The sequence below is a fragment of the Biomphalaria glabrata genome, chromosome 17 (assembly GCF_947242115.1).
Source record: "Biomphalaria glabrata chromosome 17, xgBioGlab47.1, whole genome shotgun sequence".
Lineage (NCBI taxonomy): Eukaryota > Metazoa > Mollusca > Gastropoda > Planorbidae > Biomphalaria > Biomphalaria glabrata.
Genome location: NC_074727.1, coordinates 12,481,998 through 12,503,997, shown reverse-complemented (window position 1 = coordinate 12,503,997; position 22,000 = coordinate 12,481,998). Strand labels below are relative to the sequence as shown.

At 34.1% G+C, this 22,000-nt stretch overlaps 3 protein-coding genes across 14 annotated transcripts in view; 1 reads left to right on the top strand and 2 right to left on the bottom strand.

The window, feature by feature from the left end:
• The window catches only part of LOC106071475 (atrial natriuretic peptide-converting enzyme-like), a 59,343-nt gene extending 53,646 nt beyond the window's left edge, over positions 1-5,697 (bottom strand). For 3 of the 5 annotated variants that reach the window (XM_013231588.2, XM_013231592.2, XM_056015109.1), the window contains exon 1: positions 5,573-5,697. The gene's annotated coding sequence lies outside the window, so the exon portion shown is untranslated. Of the gene's footprint in view, positions 1-1,106; positions 1,132-1,594; positions 1,716-5,572 lie in introns of those variants that run through there. The other 2 variants (XM_013231589.2, XM_056015107.1) reach the window with 2 other exon arrangements.
• A 1-nt stretch (position 5,698) lies between these two features.
• LOC106071466 (zinc finger protein 184-like) lies at positions 5,699-18,195 on the top strand. 2 transcript variants are annotated; one of them, XM_056015106.1, is made up of 6 exons: positions 5,699-5,830; positions 7,035-7,242; positions 8,089-8,400; positions 9,258-9,419; positions 10,175-10,262; positions 11,636-18,195. In XM_056015106.1, exons 2-6 carry the CDS (start codon positions 7,072-7,074, stop codon positions 13,591-13,593), a joined length of 2,691 nt encoding a protein of 896 aa, XP_055871081.1. In that variant the 5' UTR covers positions 5,699-5,830; positions 7,035-7,071; the 3' UTR covers positions 13,594-18,195. The 2 variants fall into 2 exon arrangements, with proteins under 2 accessions (XP_055871081.1, XP_055871080.1); XM_056015105.1 differs by having other exon boundaries at positions 5,711-6,238.
• An 83-nt stretch (positions 18,196-18,278) lies between these two features.
• The window catches only part of LOC129923762 (uncharacterized), a 45,786-nt gene continuing 42,064 nt past the window's right edge, over positions 18,279-22,000 (bottom strand). For all 7 annotated transcript variants that reach the window (XM_056016294.1, XM_056016297.1, XM_056016298.1 and 4 more), the window contains 2 exons: positions 20,427-21,241; positions 18,279-18,646 (listed from right to left, as the gene is read on the bottom strand). In XM_056016294.1, coding sequence (XP_055872269.1) covers positions 18,619-18,646; positions 20,427-21,241 — 843 coding nt within the window. In that variant the 3' untranslated portion in view covers positions 18,279-18,618. The remainder of the gene's footprint in view (positions 18,647-20,426; positions 21,242-22,000) is intronic.

The following is a 22,000-nucleotide window of genomic DNA, read 5'->3' as shown; positions in this document are numbered from 1 at the left end:
AAAGATTTGAAAATAGAGATTCATTAGCTGTAATAGAAGAACTTGATGGTGGAGAGACTCCCTGGAAAGACTCCTCGCAATCATGGAGCATCACATGAAATAAATAGAAAGAGAAAAAGTAGGCTGCTATCAGAGTCATAAAGGAGGGAATGGAATCTTCATTTTGTTTTTCTTTGTTTAAGAAGTATAGATGTGAAAGACGAGACAACGGGGAAGGGGGGGGGGGAGAGGATTGACTGTAAAAAAACTTGTCTAAGAAAGTTTGACAAAATTTTAATATCTTGTTTCTGGGCAAACCGGTTGGGCGTTCGGGTTTTCGGTTGTGAGTTTAGGTTTTCGATTTGGCGTTTAGGTTTTCGGTTAGGCAATCCAACCCAATGGAATGATGGTAATGGCGAATAAGACTTTCTGTAGCTAGGTGATAACAGAGGGCGAGGGTTCACTTAGAAAATGGAAAACGCCATCTAAGGATGTTATGGAGTGTGTGTTAGTGTGTAGAGATGTTTTGGCATGGTGTAATTATACAAACTGAGTGTATACTACCTTATTCCAAAGCTGATATTAATTCACTCTGCCTGTTTACTACCTTATTCCAAAGCTGATATTAATTCACTCTGCCTATTTACCACCTTATTCCAAAGCTGATATTAATTCACTCTGCCTGTTTACTACCTTATTCCAAAGCTGATATTAATTCACTCTGCCTGTTTACTACCTTATTCCAAAGCTGATATTAATTCACTCTGCCTGTTTACTTCCTTATTCCAAAGCTGATATTAATTCACTCTGCCTGTTTACTACCTTATTCCAAAGCTGATATTAATTCACTCTGCCTGTTTACTTATCTTATTCCAAAGCTGATATTACTTCACTCTGCCTGTTTACTTATCTTATTCCAAAGCTGATATTAATTCACTCTGCCTGTTTAATACCTTATTCCAAAGCTGATATTAATTCACTCTGCCTGTTTACTACCTTATTCCAAAGCTGATATTAATTCACTCTGCCTGTTTACTTATCTTATTCCAAAGCTGATATTACTTCACTCTGCCTGTTTACTTATCTTATTCCAAAGCTGATATTAATTCACTCTGCCTGTTTACTACCTTATTCCAAAGCTGATATTAATTCACTCTGCCTGTGTGTCCGTGTGGATTTCTTTTATACTCTTTTTTTTCCGTAATTCTCACTCTAGCATGAAGTCAAAATTCAGCTCAATTATTCATTGTACATTATAGAACACAAATCAATAAAAAGAAGGAAAAAAAAGTAGCCAAGTATTTAATAAATTAGTGGTAATTACTTAATTTTGTTTTATATAGAAAAATCGGAGATAAGTCTTGCAATATTGAGAGATGACAGCGATTGAACGGAGCTGCCCCTTAACTCAATATAATTTAATATAAGCTTTGTTGTTGTTTGATGTTTTTTTTTTTAAGTAACCATTATATTTTGCTGTTTTAAAAACTGATTTGCAATATATCTTAAAAAGGGATTCTAATTTTAAGCTAAATTTGCTTCTAGCTTGGCATTAAACATACGCCTACAGGTGAGATCAGATTAAGCTATTTGGAGTTACACAGCTTAGTCTTACCACTGAGCTTGGCTTCTTGATTTACAAAAAAAATATTTAAAAAAACGTTTTTAGAAACGCTGCTGTCAAGAACTGTAAGGTTTGTCCCAGACACCCCCAAACGACGTCTGCTGATCTAATGTTACAAAACATAAAGAACAGACGACCACGAGGATTAACACTCCCCCCCCCCCGTGTCAAAGCGTTGAATTATATTGTGTGGTGGATCTAGTGCTTACACAGTGTGTGAAACGGGGAGTGCGAGAGGACACAGGGAGGTATTTCCAAAAGATTGTTGACTAAATTCGAGCATTTGCGGCATGTGTCATTAAGAATTTCGTGATCGGAGGTTCCCAAAATGTATCTTTAAGTCGTTCCCAAAATGTATCTTTAAGACTTAATTTTCTTTTTGACTTCGTAATATTCTTTAAAGTGCTGGCATTGAGATACAATTAGTTTGATCTTATCTTATAAAATACAGACATTACTTCAAAAAAAAAAAAAACTGACTACGCCCTACGCGTGATTTAAACATATAAGCTTATGTTTAAATTAGAAATCAACACATTATGAAAATGAATTCGCGGTACCGGTACACTCAACCCAAAACCAATTATTAACCAATTATTGCTCCCCCCCCCCCGCCATTTTTTCCCAAAACGCTCAATTTTAGATTTGCTAAAATATCAGGCAATAAGGCCAATGAAAAACAAGCTGTGGAAACGGACCTGAAAAACGAATAGAATAATTTAATTTCAATAAGTAGAATAGTTAAAAAAAAAAAAACAACAAAAAAACGTTATTTTCTATTCTGCACAACATTTTGGTTTTCGCAGAAAGCAAGAGATGCTGACAATGTCACATTCTCTTTTATTTGGAGTTGAATAACCCAAAGGTCTAGGTCTAGATCAGGGGCGGGCTGGCTATATGGGCAAACGGGCAAATGCCCGGTGGGCCAGCACCAAAATGGGCCGGTCTGGTCGCAACCAAAAATATTTTTTTTTCAATGCAGACAACTTTAAAAAAAAAAAAAAGTAACATCAGCCAGACACAGATGCCCGAACACCGTTTTTTTTTAATTACAATTTATTTTATTTGAAATTCAACAAGAATATCAAAATATGTGCACCATACACTAAGTATTATCTATCATTTGCAAAACGTTAGACCGTACTTTTTGCTATGCTTTAGCTGCATGGACTTAAACGCTACTTAGATGTTTTCGAGGTTATGTTTGGCCTAATCATTTTGTTGGTCGGCATGGACGTTTGATGGCACTCCTATTTGTTTTTGTGGGCTGGTTAATATGGTAATGCCCGGGCCGATTTTGATACCCAGTCCGCCCCTGGTCTAGATCTAGTAGTTGGTCGCTCAAAAATTTAGATCATTGATGCCCAACCTTATTTGGTCTGCGGTCCATTCCAATTTCCAACACTCATGTCGCGAAAAGATACAAAATGAAATGAAATTGACCTGAAACTATTATCTATATAGATCTACTAGCTAGATCTACAGTCTAGGCCTATATCAAATAGAGTACTCTAGACCAAGGATGGGCAAAGTGTGCCCACAGATTATTGAAATAAAAAAATGCATATAGGCCTATATTAAAAATAAATTATTTTAAATATGTAGGCCTATCTATATTATAAACTATTGAAACTTATGATAAAGAGGCTAAAGAAACATTGACCATACATGTCATTCTAAAAAGTTTAAAGTAAACGAAGATTATTCAAATTGGCAATATTTCGAAACATTAAAAGACGAAAACTCACAAAGGTATTTATTCAATGCTATAAAGAACTGTGTGGAAAGTGTTGGGCTGGAAATGGAACAAGGTGGCGAGTGTAACACCTGATGAAGCCCGAGCTTTTACTGAGAATAACATAGGTTAGTTTATGAAATTAAAATCAATATCCCAAGCTTAAACTCTACACAGGAAAGTTTGTGCAAAGATGCAAGCAATGAATATCAAAAATGCACAGGTAAAGTTGCTCTCTCAGACCTTGCGAAATATGGGGCAGACTATGTAAAGGCCATCTGTATTTGTGTTGAAATGTTGTGATGTAAAAGTGACGATAAAATGTAAAAAACTAATAAAATTAGCTTCAGAACTCTTGTTGTAATACCTCAATTGAGAGTGTAAAAAGATTAATTTAATTGTAATTTATAATACAGTACATATGTAAATTAACAGACATGATACATAGTTAACTATTATATTGTTCTAAGTTGTAAAAGTACATATTTTATATTTATGGATATATACAGCCCCCACTCCCAATATTTTTCAAATGTGGCCCTCAATAGAAAATATTGCCTACCCATGCTCTAGACAGAGTGTTGATCTAGCTAGAATTTAGTTATCTAGATCTATATCATATTCTATTACTAAATCTATTACTTACTAGATCTAACTTACACATACGTAAACTAGGCAGCCGCCTAGGGCCTCCAATTGGCGGTGGCCTCACAGAGCCCACAAATTTTGTATTTCAAGTTGCGAAACTTGGATTAATTCTTAAACATAGCAGAGCTCAATGTCTATCTGTCAACTAGCCTTGGTCTAAGTCTCTACTTTTAAGTCTCTACTTTAAATTAAGGTTGATACACTTGTTATACTAGGGTATACATGCTAGAATACCCTTGTCGCCTGGGGCGTAGCTAGGAATTTGCCATCATTTGGGGGCCTGGTGGGCTTGACCTCTTTGAGGGTAATATTTAATATTTAATGTAAAAAATACTCATTTGGGGGCCCAGGGGGATTTTCAAACTCTTTCCCCCTCCTCCCCCACCCTACTCCCTAGCTATGCCACTGCTTGTTGCTACTAAATCTAGAATATAAATCTACTATAAAACAATAAATATACTCATATATTCATGTACCCCAGAGCCCAATAACGTATTAATAATTAATAGCATTAATAGTCTATAATTAGTCTATAACGACTCTATATAAGAAGTAAAGCATAATTATAATTAATAGGTCTATAGACCATTATTGACTATATTATTTATTTATTATATATTATTTATTTATTTATATTATTTTATAGATCTACGTAAGTAGTAGATCTAGATCTATGTCACTATGTTAATATGTGACTTGTGATTATTAGTAGTATTACTATTAGGGATTAGGTTATTAGATCTAATAATATTATTTAATATAAGAGACTCACTAATTTAGTAATTATACTATAACTAGTTACTAGTAGATCTATCACTAGATCTATTATCTAGTTAGTCTTGACAAACAGTGACAGTCTAGAGTAGTCTAGAGACAATAGATCTAGATTGACTAGAATAATAAGACTAAGAATACTAGAATCAGTAGAACATGACTAGCATCATATGACCAGTCATCAGTAGAACAGATTATCATTAATTATGACTCATTTATACTTATACTTACAGTTAGTCACTAGTGTAATATTAAATTAATAGTATAGAGTTAGAGTGTTAGAGTATAGATCAAATACTTGAAATAAAATATAGATGATCGATCTAGCTAGGTCTAGCTGCTAGCAGAATCTTCAATTTACTTATTTAGCTCTACTCTAGCCTCGCTCTACTCTCTGTCTCTAGCCACTCTTTTTCTAGGCTCTAGCGCTAGGCCTTAGGCTTAGGCGGCTTAGGGCAGTTAGTTGAGTTAGTCTCAGTTAGGGCTAGATATAGATCTATCATCTACTCTAGATTAGTCTAGATCTAGGACTAGTGTCACTACTACTACTACTAGATCTAGCACTAGTTCACTAGTCTAGGAATCGAACTAGAACCTAGAGGACTAGAGGCTAGATCAGTTATTCAGTAAGATCTAGTTACTAGCTAGAGTAGTAGATCATCTTTTCTATATAGAATTTATCTATCATAGATAATTTAAAAATAATCTAGCACCAGTCTAAGTCTAACTCTATAATCAGATGTAGTTTATGTCTAATTTTAAATTAATGTAAATCTAATGAATTGTTCAATTATTATAGAATTTTCATCTACCTGTTCATCCCCACCACTTCCGCCATTCGGCCATTGTTATTGTTTCGTTTTTACAAATTAAGCACAGTAGTTTCCCTTGCAAACAAAAAATGACGTTTTGCGCATCTTACAATTTTAACACCCTGTGTATAAATTGTTGTGCTGTTAAGTAGGGTCGCCATGGATAGATGCTTAGGGAGGGTCAAGGGGGATTCACCTCCCCGTTTTAGCCAATGTACACGCACTTAAGATAAGTGTCCTCTTATCGTCACTAATTAAGTAAGTATCAGCTGTCTTTTTTCCCAAGCGATCGACAAGATAGTAGTTCTGAACCTCCCCCCTCTTGACTGTTCCCCTATCTCATCCCACTTTCGTTTTGCCATGGCTTGATTCTGTTATCAGTTAAACTCTGTGTCTCCTATCTCGGGAGGTTGTGGGGACTCGTCAAGGCTAGCACGGGACACGAAAGACAAAAACTTCAGCCTAGACTGTCCCGCCTACCTAATCATTCGCAAAAAATAACAGCTGTCATATCCCCACAAGTTAAAAAGATTGGAGTTTTTTTTAGAAACATGAGTTGAAAACATAAAATAGTCTAAGTAGGTATTCAGATATACTAGTGTCTAGATCTTTTCTTGAAGTATTGTTGGCAGATCATCCTTTGTAAATATGTTCAGCAGTTGCACAGTAAGTAGGTCTATATTTTGTTTTAATGTCACTATTATTCAAACTCTACTATGACTCTATATCTATAACATAATTAGAATTAAAAGCTATTTACTATAGGCCTAAACTGTATTTCTATAAAGATAATTAATACATTAGATTTTTTTTTATAGATTTTAATTAAATTTTCATTTCTGTTACATTTTATTGTATAATATAAATATTTTAATGCTTTATTTCAACTGCTATTCAGTTACAGCATTAAAAATACATTTTGTAGTTAATTAAATATATTCAAAAAAAATTTTTAGCATCTTGATTATCTGTTACTTGTTTATGTGCCTGTGGGTAGATTTTGATGTAATGTTACCAGCACAATAAAATTCTAACTGCTATCTCAAATACTCTCAACTAATTAATTGGGTGAGATTGAATTAGCTAAGACTTTTAACAATTTTGAACACTTTTTTTTTTAAAGATGATATTAAGGCCTACTAAAATTCGAATCTAAAAATATTTAGTTGTTGTATTTATGGGTATGAGAAATTTTAGTTTTTATATCTAAAAACAACATCAACAAAAAAAAGACTTATTGTTTTGAAACTGACATTTTTTTGTATGAAATACATTTTTTTAAATGTAATTTTTTATGAATTATAATTGTAAATATTACTAACCCTTTATATACTTTAATATTTTTTTTACTTTTATAGTTGGAAATTTGTGATTTATTTTAAATTTCCTCCAACCCCCTACCAAAAAAATGTTTTTCATAAACGCCACTAATTATTTCCCCTCTTTAAATATTGCATTGCAGGATGAATTATAGGTAGCAGTAGAGTCATTAATTTACAATGGAATCCATTCTCCATTATACATCAGTCAGTCACTCCGACAATTTGATGAGTACCATCAATAAAATGAGACTCGACACAGATTTGTGTGATGTGACTATAGTGATTGGCAATTTTCGTATCATGGCCCATAAGCTAGTATTGTCTGCTTCAGCCCCATTTTTCTATGAGGTAAACTTCATTTGAATCATTAAAAAAAAAATAGTATATGAATATTATGCAACTGGCCTTATAAAAAAATAAAGTACATTGTGTAATGTAGCATACAAATTGTAGGATAAGACTTCTATGCCTGTATAACAAACATAGAATGGTCTGAACTGAGTAGCAGAGCTGGTGACAGAATCTAGTATAGTTTGTGAATTTTAATTTCACAGATGAGTTTATTATTTCCTCCTACACTTCACTCCATTTTTTTTTCTTTTTTTTTTTCATCAAAAACCTCCTGCCTCAAGTGGTTCTTCTAACTAAAGGCAAGGGGCATAAAGTACAATTTATTAATAAAATCTTAACTATAGATATCATTAGCTTTGGGATCACATTTATTTCTATGCATAGTGTAGAAGAAAACCAGAGGGCTACATTTTTAATAGTTTTGATATAGCTTTGATTTCATTAAAAATACAGCTTGAGTGACATGGGTCTGTTTACTGACCAGTGTCCTGTTTCATTTACAAATTTAAATTCACATCTTCTTAATCAATGTGAATGTGAAGTTCACTCTATATTACAACTGGTCAAAGTCTCATCTTAAAGCTTTGCTGGACACCCAGAAAGTCATTTGTTTAAACATCTTTTCTGACCTCCAGTTTAATGGACTGAATGTGCAGTGAAGCACAACAGTGTGACAGTGTTCAAGGAATCTACATTGTTAGTTTTATAAATATAATACATTACTTTGTTGTTTCATAAAAATAATATGTTACATTGTTAGTTTCATAAATATAATACATTTCACTGTGTATAATGAAAGATAAAAATGGACTCTAACCTAATATCTTTTCTATAATTCGACAGATGTTTAAACCTTGCGAGACAATGAAAACAAATTCTGAATATCATTTACAAGAGGTGGACGAGATTTCAGCCCTGAAGATAATTGAGTTCTGCTACACATCTGCAATTTCTTTGGATGAAGAGACTGCCTGGCCACTGTTATTAGCTGCCAGGAAGTTTGGGTGTTCAGAAATAACCAACTTGTGTTGTGAATTTATGACATCAGCCCTTAATCTATCCACCTGTATACAAACTCACTTGGAGGCCCACAGACATAGTTGTGTCAGCATGCTAAGCAGTACAAGCCAGTTTATAAATGACAATTACAAAAAGGTTAGTAAAGTTGCTTTCTTGAAATGATTAGTATAAGTATCGTGGCAGTTTTTATAAAATGTAAAAGTCTTGTACATAGAACAAAAGTGTCAAACCTACTAGGAAGAAAGTACACAAAGAAGCCTCTTAAGATTTTTCTCTCTATTTAGTAGAATAAGCTACTTTTGTATAAAATATTGTAGCTTTCAGAGTACTATTTATTTTCAAGTGTAGGCCTGCATCCTGTTAATTATTTCATCATCATCAAAAGAGGAAAAAAAAATTGCAAAGACATGTATGATCTTTATTCTTTTTAAAGGAAAATTAAGATGTTTTTTTGTTGAGATTTAAATTCTGTGCAAAAAAAGTTGTAATAGTAAATATTAAATCATTTTTTATTCAAATACTTAAAACATTTATATTTAATAAATTAGACATCAAATTGTCCAAATCACAGAACAAATAGGATTATGAGAGATTTTGTTTTATCATGCTGGTGACTACCTCATTCCCCTCAACAATTCTGAAGCAGATCTAGATCTAACTAATCATATGGCATCATTCTTACATGGGCTGCTAGAACTAGATTTATTCTAAACATGCATATTGTTTTTGTTTTGCTTTCATTATCAATGGATAGACATAGATGTCCATCTGGATCTAGACTTGAATTTCAACTAGATATAGATTCTATCTAGATATATTGATTGATTGTTTAATATAGTTTGATTTGGCTGTGTATTAAATAACCTGTATGTGGCTATAAAACTGGGAAACTGCTGAGTTCTTAGTTTTGCCTTTAGGTTTAAATATATTTTGATTAATAGTGTCACATGTGTGCATTTTATTTCAAATATAAACTAACTTTTGCCTAACAGTTGAAAAGTCATTGTTCAGTTCTGAGCTTGCCATCTAGTGATCTGATGGAACTGATGAGCACCTTGAAGAATGCTCCTTCAATACCAACAATGCTTCACTTGAAGTTTGCTGAGTCCTGGCTTCAGCACAATAGTAGAGTCCGACAGCTGACAGCAATGATGGTGAGTTATCACAAACCTTTTTTTTTAAGGACTCTAATGATACAGTCAACACATGCAGTCTCCATTTCTTTATCAAACATTTAATTTTATCAGATGTTTAGTATTATGAAAAGTACTAGACCATTATGTTACAGTCAGTGTTGTATAAAAAAAAATCTTACTTGGTTGGAGTGGAAGTTATTGTGGGGTATGTTTTGTTTATTTTTTTATAATTAGAAAACTCTTCTTACCAATTTGTTTAAAACTTTCATAAAACTTTTTAATATCAAATGAACAGATACACCTTTTATTTTATAACTATGAAGTTTCAATATATTGCTTTTTTACACCTTTTATTTTATAACATGAAGTTTCAATATATTGCTTTTTTACACCTTTTATTTTATGACTATGAAGTTTCAATTTATTGTTTACTTTTTCTTTTATAAAATATTTTTGATGCACATGATCTTGTATTAACTACAAATGTTTTTTAAACAATTATTGCAATTACACATTAATTTTCAAGCAGATATAACAAAATTCTTAAAGAAGGTTAACAAATGTAGAAGAATGAGTAAAAAAAAATAATATAAAAATGTTTTGTGGGAAAATTGAGAAAGCCAAAAACAATTAAAATAAAGAGATTCATTTGTTTTAAATGTTTTATTTTTAGAATTAAACACATTGGCTACCATTTTGTTTTTTAATGAAAGTCTTACTTTTTTAAAAATGTATTTTATTCTTATGTTTATTTATATTTTTTTTATTGACAGTTAATCCAAGAATTCCCAGAATTGTCAGATGATCTTTATCATTACCTCACAATAAATAAACAAGTTAGCAGTCAGCAAGAACTTCTTGGTACATCTTCTTCTTATTTCATTTCGGGGGAAATTTATAATCTTAAGATTATTCCTTTTTTTTTTATTACAAACATTTAAAAATGAAAGAAAGTAAAAAAAAAAGTTTTGCAGTTTATTCTTAGCATTGCTTCCATAAAAGTGCACTTTGAAAAATCATCACAAAAGTGAATCCATTGAAACACCAATAAAGCAATTTATGGCCTAGTCCCGATTTTCCTTCCCCAGACTATGTATATCTCACAGTATTTTAGTCTTTTTGGTCAAACCCTGCCAATGTCCTAAGTAATTCACTCTGAAAAGGGAGAGCATAACCATGCAAATGTTTTGTCATTATTTAAAAAAAAAAAAAGACTACCAAAAAGATCCACATTATTTCCCTGAGACTTATAATAGACATAAACAAAAAGACACACATTATTTCCCTGAGACTTATAATAGACATAAACAAAAAGACACACATTATTTCCCTGAGACTTATAATAGACATAAACAAAAAGACACACATTATTTCCCTGAGACTTATAATAGACATAAACAAAAAGACACACATTATTTACCAGAGACTTATAATAGACATAAACAAAAAGACACACATTATTTCCCTGAGACTTATAATAGACATAAACAAAAAGACACACATTATTTACCAGAGACTTCTAATAGACATAAACAAAAAGACACACATTATTTCCCAGAGACTTGTAATAGACAAACAAAAAGACACACATTATTTCCCTGAGACTTATATTGTTATTGAAAAGTTTGTTATGAGGTTGACAGAAACCATTAAGTTTATTCATTTCTGTGACATTTGTTTTCTTTTTAACTACTTGTATGGTCCTAAAAAATTATCATTAATTCAATGCGTATCAATTACTAATTATTACTAGGTAACCATACCAATATTTATAGTATATCTTTACCTGGTAAAAAAAAAGAACAGTGTCATTAGTAGCTTACAGGTTTCAAATGTAAGCCTTTTGGAGAGTTTATAAAAATTAAAATCATCAAATAAAAATATTCTTTTCACTATGAACTTTTTTTAGCTCCTGTCTTTTTGCAATATTTTTTTTTTCTTTTATGATGGATGTCTGCCTGGTCATGGGGTATATGCTCTGGACTGTAATTGGTTCAACCACTGCCATCAAACAAACATCACCACCACCCCACCCCCACACCAATCCTGCTGGAGGTTTGGGTTAGGATCCAATATCTTCATTTCTAAAGAACATCAGGAACTTATAAAACAAAACAAAATAATAATTCATGAGCTCTTAAAGAAACACTAAATTTTTATTTACACTGTATCTTTTTCATGAGATTTTTTTTTTCCCTATTGGTAAGTTATTATTTTTTGTTATTGGTTTACAGGCAATGAGCTATCTAGACAAAGTCCATCTATTGACCATACAAACTTGAATGACCAGAGTGTTCCCCTTCATATCTGCGTGTCATGTGGGGATGCCTTTGTTAGCCAGCAGCAACTGTCATCTCATGAAAAGGTATGTGATGAGTCAGTCAGACCTTCCTCCTCCAGCACGCAACACAGTCAAAAGTCTTTGATCTCCAACAGCGATGATACAGATTCTGAAAGAAAAAAAAACGTCAATCAGCCAGATTTAGAAAATAAGTCATCCACCTCTGTCGTACAGTTTGAAAGTTTATCTGCCGCCCCAAACCCTGCAGAACTTTGCAATGGTGGGAAGGATAATGTAAAAACAAATTCAGCACTGGAATATAAATCTGACAGTATGTGTGGCAGTCTTGATGCAAATGCTCCGGAGCCATGTGTATCAACTTTGAATGATACAAATAATAATGACATCTCTGTCGATGACACTGATGATATCAGTGAAGAAATCGACGTTGTTAATGACACTGATGAAAAGGAAGTCAGCGGTGATCAATGCTTTAAGATGAACTTTCTCTGTGACACTAACTTTGATTCCAACTTTACATTGAAATGTCAGATTTGCGAGCGGACGTTTACAGAGAGAAAGATGCTATCCAATCATTGGAAATGTATGCATGGCATAAAAGAGGAAATAAAAGAAAATAGCAACAGCCAAACCTCCGACAAAGATGACTCGGGTATAGCTGATGATAGTGATCATCTTCAGGACCAGCTAGCACAAAGCAAAAAGCCAAGGCTTGAAGAGGAGGAGACATTGAAAAAGCAAGATTTGTCAGACATTACTGGCTTCATGCAATCTGATTTACTTAAGCAGTATCTTCAGCAGTACAATGATTTTACTAGATGGTATATGGAGCAAGGACAGACATGTCAGATATGCTCGATGTATCATGCAAAGGGGTCAATCTGTCCTATAAACATACAGATGAACAATAAACAGGCTAGTGGTATGCAAAATGTGGAGGCAGGTAGCGAGGATAGTTTTGAGACATTGACACTGGAGTCCAAAAAATTTAAGCAGGACACCTGTAAGGTGGAGGAAGGTCCTCTAGATATGAGCAAGCATTCCTCAGAGTATCCCAATAACTCTAGTGTGAACTCATTGAATAAAGGTCAAAGTGGCAGTTCTAGCCATAGTCCTTATTTTCCTTCCCCTATGGATATCTCACAATACTATAGTAGCTTAGGTCAAATCATGGCCACTGCCCAAAGTCATTCATCTGAAAAGGGAGAGTATAGCTTCTTGCATCCTGGGGTCAAGCCCTATCTCAGTTATCCCCCTTCTTCCCCGTTTTCAATGAGCTTTGATCCCAACATTGAGGCTTCCGGCTATGGTTCTCAAAGTATTGACAGAAGTTCTCCTATGGAATCTTTAATGTCATTGCACCACAAGAAGAAGGTATCACCCAGACAGCGGCTTTTTCCATGTACAGTATGCAATAGGGTTTTCTCCTACCAAGCTGCCCTGTTCACTCACATGCGGACACATTCCCCGTCAGTTCAGACCTATCAGTGTTCACAGTGTCACCAAAGTTTCACCAATGCACAAGAGCTCAAGGTCCATTTGTGCCCTAATGGAATAGAAAAACCCTACACCTGCTCAAGCTGTGGTCAGACTTTTGCCAAAAACATTCACCTGAAGCGTCATCTTGCCACCCACTCTGGGCTCAAGCCCTATCCTTGTTGGGTTTGTGGGAAACGCTTTAGCCGCAGTGATCATCTCAAGAGACACACCCAGAGCATTCATGCGGGGTCACGCCCTCACGGGTGCCAGGTTTGCGGCAAGGAGTTTGTCAGGAAGTATGAGCTTAACAAACATCTTTTGAGTCATAACATTGACAGCACGAGTACCAACTCTGGTATGTTAGATTTAAGCCAGTCTGTCCATCAACAAACTCTTCCAAGTAAAGACTAGTAGTTAACTAGTTTTAGTAATTTAAGAAATATTTTTTCAAGTGTCAATTTCTTTAAAATATTAATTCTTAAATAAGACCAACTGTACCCATTTATTTCAAAATCCACAAGCATGGATGTAGAGTTTGCATAAATATAAAGCTTCAAATAGAATTTTTCAGATACTAACATGGAGTTGAAATTCTGTTAATTTATAATAAAATTGTTGATAAATGAAATTAGGAAAAACTTCTGAAGACACTTTGTTATAATGAAATGGTTCATTTATTAACAATGTGTTTGACAGTTTGTAGTAAATTTTATTTTTTTACAGAAATTGTTTTCATTTTACCTGTTTATATTTTCACATTATGGTTTGAATCAAATTGACAAAATTATCCACCTTTAAAGCCTTCATAGAAAGTGTTTTCCACAACGAAAATGTTATTTATTGCATTAATTGTTGTAACAGTTTTGTTGATATTTTGTCACCATTTGTGCTACTCATCTTTCCATTTTATGCTTTTGGAACACTAGTCATCGTCTTAATTAATGTTCTTAATGTATTCATGAGTATTTGCTCTGAACACGCAGTTTAAGTATTAGAGTCAGACATCATCATAGTTATAGTGTGCTCTCTTCTAGTCTCTACTGATTAAAGAATCAGATTGATGTCAATATAGATTTATCAATGTGTTTCTTTTATGTGCTTTAGACTTTACACATTGATGTAGAAAAATATGTACACACCTAGCAGATTATATTTTGTATTTGTAGCATGAAGTGATAAGTGATACTATTTTGTATGGAGATTAGGAACCTTTTTTTTAATTTCAAGGTATTAAATAATTAGAACAGCATCAAACAAAACAAATCATTACATTGAAATATCTGAAAGTCTCTGCAGCCTATGAAATAGTTACAATTATTTTAAAATTAATTTGTACACACCCTCCCAAGATCAAATCTAACATAAAGGCCTTCCCAGATTGGTACTTTATAACAACCTTCCCATCCAAATAAGCTTTCTCAGATCTAAGTTCCTTCCTCTGCAAGACAATAAGTGATTAGATGAAAATACTGAGCCTTATTGTTGATTTGATACATTTGTATTTTTGCTCCAACTTAGAACAGTTAATTTAAAGCTTGCCAAAATTAAAGGATGTAACTAACTCGTGCAGAGCTTTAATTAAATCATTTTCTTTACTTATTCATTTACCTGATGCATTTTTCTTTCTAAAATTTGGTCTATATAACAAAATGCTGACAGTAGCTTGACTAGATTGATTTAGCTCATAGATCTAGTAGCCTACTCACATACAATCTAATTTGTATTCTGTTTTCTGGTGCAATTGACTAAGATATGAAAAATCATGGCACTCTGGGCTATCTTGTGTTAAAAAGAATCTAAAATAGTTCAGTATAGAGGTGCAATAATATGTTAGTGTCTTTTGCTGACGAAGTCATTCTACATGCTTATTACCTCAATGTTTTTTTTGTTTTTTTTTTCAAATCTGATATACTTCATTCATCGCCAGTGCTTACCTCATATATAAATCCAAAGCTTTATGGCTTGTTCAGTTATGAAAATACTCTAGACAAGTGAATAAACTCAGTGCGCCAATGTGATATCACTTGTGTCCCATTGCCTCAAGTATTAAGTTATTTATGATGTTTATCAAGAATTGTGATAGAACTATATCTTGTGAACATTGCCAACTTGTCTAATATGCTTTCAAATGTATTTGCAGATTTGTTTTTTTTTCTCCATACGGTCATTGTTTTTCTGTGTTTAACCTTTGAACTTGTGATTAGCATACAGTACCTGTTAAGTACATGTTAATTTTTATAGTTTAATTGTGCAACCATTGAGCATTTTAAAATGCATAATAATCAAAAATATAATTTTTTTTAGACAATAGAAGTTTTACTTTATATATATTTCTCACTAGATTTTTTTTTATTGTTCAACCAAATAATCAGAAAAAAATGTTTATTTTTTCTAAGTATATTCTAAAATATTTGTGTTTCTTTTTTTGAATGTATATAATCTTATTGTTATTAATCTTCCTCTTCTTCTAGTCATAAAATTTTTTATTTTAAACTGTTATTTGGATTTAAAATTAAAATTATTAACTAATGCCATTCAAATATCAATTTTAATTCTTGTCATATTATTATGAATTTTAAAATATTCATTTCTTGTCATTCTGCTATTCAGGTTATGATTAATAATATTTTTTTTATGAAAAACAAAAGTTTTATGGGCAGAGTACATCTATGTCATATTTGGTTACTTATAATGCTTCCAAAGAAAATAGTTCTGCATTGTCCATTTTATTTGCATTCTATTTACTGTTTTAAGATGAATATATTATTGAGCTCTCTATTTTTTTTAAACTTCAAGCTTTGTTTGATTTGGCTTTGTTTTTTTTTTAAACATTTTAAAAATGTATTTCTACTCAATCTACATTTTTTGCTGAATTAGTTTAAATCAATTACTTAGTTTGAAAACTAGTTTATGATTAGTTTAAATCAATTAATTAGTTTGAAAACTAGTGCATGATTAGTTTAAAGCAATTATTTAGTTTGAAAACTAAGATGCATTGTTTTGCATTGGGATTCAGTTTCTGGCTAAGCCACCTTTCTCTCTGTGCCAAAATTATGTATTGTTGATTACTGGTTTTATTTTAGATTGAACATTAAATTATGATTTTTGTTTGCTAAATAGGGTCTCAGCCTTATATCCATTCAAATCCTTTGTTTTCCATGGAATTTCGATACCATTCTTAATAGGAGTGAAGTTGATGTGTTTGGTAGTTTGTTCTGTAATTAAACTGATACACACTTAATAGTAAAAACAATTCAAGCTCAAGAGACAATTCAAGTCTCTAGAATTATTTAAATGCAGACTCCTATAAAATGCTTGCCTCCAGTGACCAGATCAGTTTTACTTGCCAATATGTTGATGTCCGAATGGGGGCTTTATTTATAACTAATCAAAGGACTCTCAATTAATCCATTGTCTATTTCTTCAACCGCAGTTTGAATTTCATCATTATTTATTCATTTTACTTTCTACCTATGTATGATGCTTTGATTCTAATCGGTGCTGTTATAAGCACCAAAGCCCAATGATGGTGTGCTATTATAATGAGCAATGTAACTAGCTTATTTCACAACATTTTCCCCCTGATAATTCAAAATGAAATCTTTTGAAATTCCTTGATTAATTTTCAGTTTATATATATTATTGTGCATCATGAAGGCCAAATAAAAATTCCCTATACATTTTAGGCACAGGGAACTTTAATTTGGCAGTGGTATGATTCTGGCTTTGTTAACCAGTCAGTAGTAAAAAGCAGAGACTAATATCGTTTTTGTTTTCTTACTCTGTAAGATTTGCACACACCACCTACAAGTTTTTCACACTTTGAACTAAGTTGAACTCTTCACCTCACACCATGGAACTAGTGCTAACCTGTTTTGTGTCATTTCACAAATTAGAATGTCATCTTTTTTAAATGAATACAAAGAAAAGCAAATGGGCTTTAACTTCCTCTCTTCTTCTGAGTTTCTTTTGATGGAAGACATTCTAGGAGCAATTATTATTATAATTCATATGATAAGGTAGTAGCTTATGAGATCTATTATTTTACCATGAAACAACACAGCAGATATCTCCATTGTATTGTAGCTTAATATCAAAATGAATTTGAGAAGAATTGTCGTGAATGTTTTACATTTCTTGTTTATGTGGTTTCATTATTTTTTTTTTCAAGTATCATATCACTTATTAAAGTAAACACACCACATTGGGACTGCATTGCTTGTTGTCTGAATACAGAATATTTGTACAATGTGACACATTCTCTCAAATTTAAGAAGTGTTTATGTTCTGATGGATACAAATGGGTCTAGTTGACTGCCTCTTAGATACACTTTGGTCTAGTTGACTGCCTCTTAGATACACTTTGGTCTAGTTGACTGCCTCCTTCTGTAAAACCATACTGAATTTTCACATTGACACCCAATGGTCTAATGAATGTAATAATGTTTGAGAGAGTTAGATTTGACAAGCTCACCATCTCCCCCGCTCCCATTAAAAGACTGCCAACCAGTGGTGCATTAGTCTCCAGTACACATGTCCAGTATATGACTAACCAGATCCCCCCCCCTCCAACCCATTGTTTAGTATTTGATTGACATATTTGTCAAGGTTTGCATCATCCTCCATAAAAGTTGTGGTTTGCTCTCTGGAGTGTGGTCCCAGCTTCACTTCTGAAGGACGTCTGCAATTTACAAGTCTTGTCGACCTTGACCTACTGTTCAGGGCATGTTGGAAAGAGGCTTGTGTTCCCAGTTTAAAACTTGGCATGTTACTTTCTTGCTTGTGGTATTGTAATTTATTATGTAAATATGATTTGCTCAATCAGTATTGTTAAATCATTTATAGCCTTTTTATTAACGCTACATTCCTTTGTGTTGAACTTTGACCTTTGTTACCAAAGTAACATCTGTGTTCCTTGTTTGGTTTTGTTGCTATTTATTCAGTATTACTCAATGACTTCACCAATTCTTTTTCTTTACTGTTTTTTTAGGATTAAATCAAATATCTATCAAATTCTTGTTTGTTTTTATTTAATAATAATCTTAAGAATATAATAGTATCTATATTATTTTTGAAAAGAATTGTAATGCAATGTGTGCATAACACAAAACACATACTTTATTTAATTTACTTTTAAATTTTGTAATTATAAAAATGATAATGTAGGCTAGTTGCTAACAAATTCAAAGGAATATAATTATAAGCAAATCTGTAGATGAAATGAAACACAGCTAGAGTAGACGTGTACAATGTTTGTCACAAAAACAGACAAGGTTCCTCTAGTTTTAGTCTGGGTTATTTGTTCAGTTAGACTTGATTTTGTTATGCTAAAGAGAACCAGTATAAAGGATCACTAAGCTGTTCAAAGTATCTATCTATGGGTCGTCAAGGTGTCTGTCTAATAAATACTTTGTACATCCTGAATCTGTCATCTTCTTACGAATTCTCGTTTTGTTGGTAAGATCTGTAAAGAAAAAAATTCACATATAAAATTGACACACTTTTTTTTTTTTAGCATCAAAACTGCAATTAGCTGTATCACCATTTAGCACTTTATCAACTATTTAGCTCCATGAATTTAATTTTCTTTTGAAATGCACGATTAGTATCATCTAGGTATGAGAGACAGACAGACAGACATCCTTCACTTGCTGCTATTTGGTGCTATGTCTTATACGTTTTAGTCCTTCGAAAAAAAATGAAGATTAGTGCGTCCAAGCTAAAACCTGCAGGCAGCGAGCAGGGTTCAAACACGGGACAATGGTGGTGAAAGTCCGAAGAGCATCCCCCACGACCAGGCAGGTATTCATCGGAACACAAGTGCCACCAACATACCACTGAACCGACTTTAAAGGACTCTAGTGCCATTAGAGAATGGAATGGGTTGACTGAATCAGCCAGGAAAACCTACGACTTAGCAGAGTTTAAGTCACTGATTAACATGCATGATTAGATGGACACATAAAATGCGTGGGACGTAATTAGTTTCTCTTTTGATGTAACGTCTGTAACCTATAAGATAATACTTCAAAGACGATCAAGGCATTACAACGTAGATGCTCTGCTGCCTTGAACGTCTCTTACAATTCAGTATGGGCCCGTCCTCCCCCTTCTTAGATGAACTTTATTTTGATTTGCGCTCTTTTGAATAAGGAGATAGAGTACAATGTAGACGTCAGGAAACGGAATTCCCGGGTACGCTGTTCTGCCTCAACGTGGCACTCGGGTGGAAACGACCATTAGAGGAAGTGATTAGGCTAAATGAATAGCAAAACAAAACTCCTGTGGGAGTGTCCAAGGGAACACGAGAGTGGTCCCATTGCAAGGAGCGGAGTTGAAAGAGAGCTCCTCGGCCCTGTCGATAATCCATGCGCCGTTCCTCAAGGGACCGTTACACAAATGGCGAGTCCTCCACGGGTAGCTTGGTACAACATAGGAAAATGGCGGAGGTCCCCGGTGCATACGGCCTTCGGCCATGTCTAGCCCATGCGCCCGGGGGCCAGATGCATCGGAAATAGCAATGCTTTACATAGGCAGTGACTTGGGTCTCTTCCAGACAGAACGGTAGTTCACGCAGGCTTTTTTTTTACTGTTTGACGCTCAAACAGGTTTTTTTTCAAACTTAGAGCTCGAAGAGCCTTTGGCTCAGCTCTAAGACGATCAAACGGAAACGGAATTTCTGAAGCTCAGATTGCAGGAAAACGCTAAGGGACCGGGGCTCCTCTCCGTACTTTGCTTGGTGAGCTTACTGCACTGCTCCAGACACACAAACTAACAGAGGGGCAGTGAACGTATTTTTTTTTTGAAGAGAAGAGAGGAATAAGTAGTGACAGTTTTTCGGCTTTTACGTAAGACTTCGTCCACTATATATGTGCATACGGAATAATGTTTGTATTTCACTGAGTTCACTGTCTAAGAACGATGTTAATAATAGTTAAGATGGTAACCATCATTGCTGAGAGCTATTCTGGATCTATCTGGCGTGTAAGTTCTAGCCAATAAAATTTCACAACGCCTGCTCTATTATTTCTTCATAAATGAAACAAGTTATTCTGTGTCTCTTCGGCTCTACTATATTTATATTCTCGTGTGTAAGAGTTGCTTCCCCACTATTAGTCCAAGGTGTGTATCTGGACTTTGAAATCTAACACTAAAAGTACGCGTGAAAGAACTTCACATTTTTTATTGACTCCACTACGAAGCTCAAAAATAATTCTATAAAAAAAAAGATTTTGAACTCTTACCTAATACATTGATTCCAATCACTCCCTCCAGGCAGATATACGGAACAAGCTGCCATTATATGAGCTGGTGTAGTGGTGCCAGCTGTTAGCCTGGTTGTAGTTGAGGTTTTGGTTGTTGCTGAGATAGAAACAGGCTTAGCATTCATTACGGAGACCTTGGCAGTCGTTGGACCTGATGCTGCAGTGATATGAGTTTTTGATTTAGTGGCAGAAGCTTTTGTAGTGATATTCGCATTTGGTTTAGTGGTTGAAGCTGCTGTAGTGATAATTGTTTTTGGTTTATTGGTTGAAGCTACTGTAGAGATATTCGATTTTGGTTTATTGGTTGAAGCTACTGTAGAGATATTCGATTTTGGTTTATTGGTTGAAGCTACTGTAGAGATATTCGATTTTGGTTTATTGGTTGAAGCTACTGTAGAGATATTCGATTTTGGTTTATTGGTTGAAGCTACTGTAGAGATATTCGATTTTGGTTTATTGGTTGAAGCTACTGTAGAGATATTCGATTTTGGTTTATTGGTTGAAGCTACTGTAGAGATATTCGATTTTGGTTTATTGGTTGAAGCTACTGTAGAGATATTCGATTTTGGTTTATTGGTAGAAGCTGCTGTAGTGGTAGACGTTTTGGGTTTGACGGCAGAGTCTGTTGAAGTTGATGTCTCTTTTGCTTTAGTTGAAAGAACTTCTTGAGTGGCTGGACTATTTGTAGTGGCTGGACTATTAGTAGTGGCTGGACTTCTTGTAGTGGCTGGACTATTTGTAGTGACTGGGGTTGTTGAGCGGTTCATAGGAACACAAATACCTCCAACACACCACTGAAACGAAAAGAGACGACACCAAGTTCAAGTTGGTTGAATACCTAGGTCAGTGATGTTAAACTTTTTTTTTATTCGTGTTGGGCCATATACATTTCATATACGTGTGACGCGAAATGTCTTCAAAGAAAAAAGTTTAGCCGAAAAAAAAAAAGCGAAAGCATTTTAATGCTGCAACAGGCCCAATCTACCATAGTGTGTAACCGGCTTTTCAAAGCGAAGATAGGACTACTCAGCAATCTCCGAGTTCATAGAGATAAAATGGTGTTCATATTCGACAACGAAGCTCATTATAATTACTTTATAATCTCTCATCTCATTTTTTCCCTCGACTTAAGTCGTAGTGGTGCTGTGACAGTTCGTCGTAAGGGTGATGTGACAGTTCGTCGTAGCGGTGCTGTGACAGTTCGTCGTAGCGGTGCTGTGACAGTTCGTCGTAAGGGTGATGTGACAGTTGGTCGTAAGGGTGATGTGACAGTTTGTCGTAGCGGTGCTGTGACAGTTCGTCGTAGCGGTGCTGTGACAGTTCGTCGTAAGGGTGATGTGACAGTTCGTCGTAGCGGTGCTGTGACAGTTCGTGGTAGCGGTGCTGTGACTGTTTGCGTAATCATTTTTTTCCCAGTCAGCAGCTGTTCTTAGCAGAGTACCAAGATAGAAGCCTGTCCATTTTGTTATATTTGGACTCCCCTATGTGTGTGCTACCTCCAGTGCCGCCACTGTACCTTGAAGGATGACTTTTGTCTCTACTTCACGTTCTTG

Bases quoted from the DNA above. Each gene is read 5' to 3' on its own strand.
- LOC106071466 (XM_056015106.1), top strand. From the start codon at position 7,072: ATGGAATCCATTCTCCATTATACATCAGTCAGTCACTCCGACAATTTG. The intron at 7,243-8,088 runs GTAAACTTCATT...ATAATTCGACAG, and splicing joins CAGCCCCATTTTTCTATGAG to ATGTTTAAACCTTGCGAGAC. The intron at 10,263-11,635 runs GTACATCTTCTT...ATTGGTTTACAG, and splicing joins CAGTCAGCAAGAACTTCTTG to GCAATGAGCTATCTAGACAA.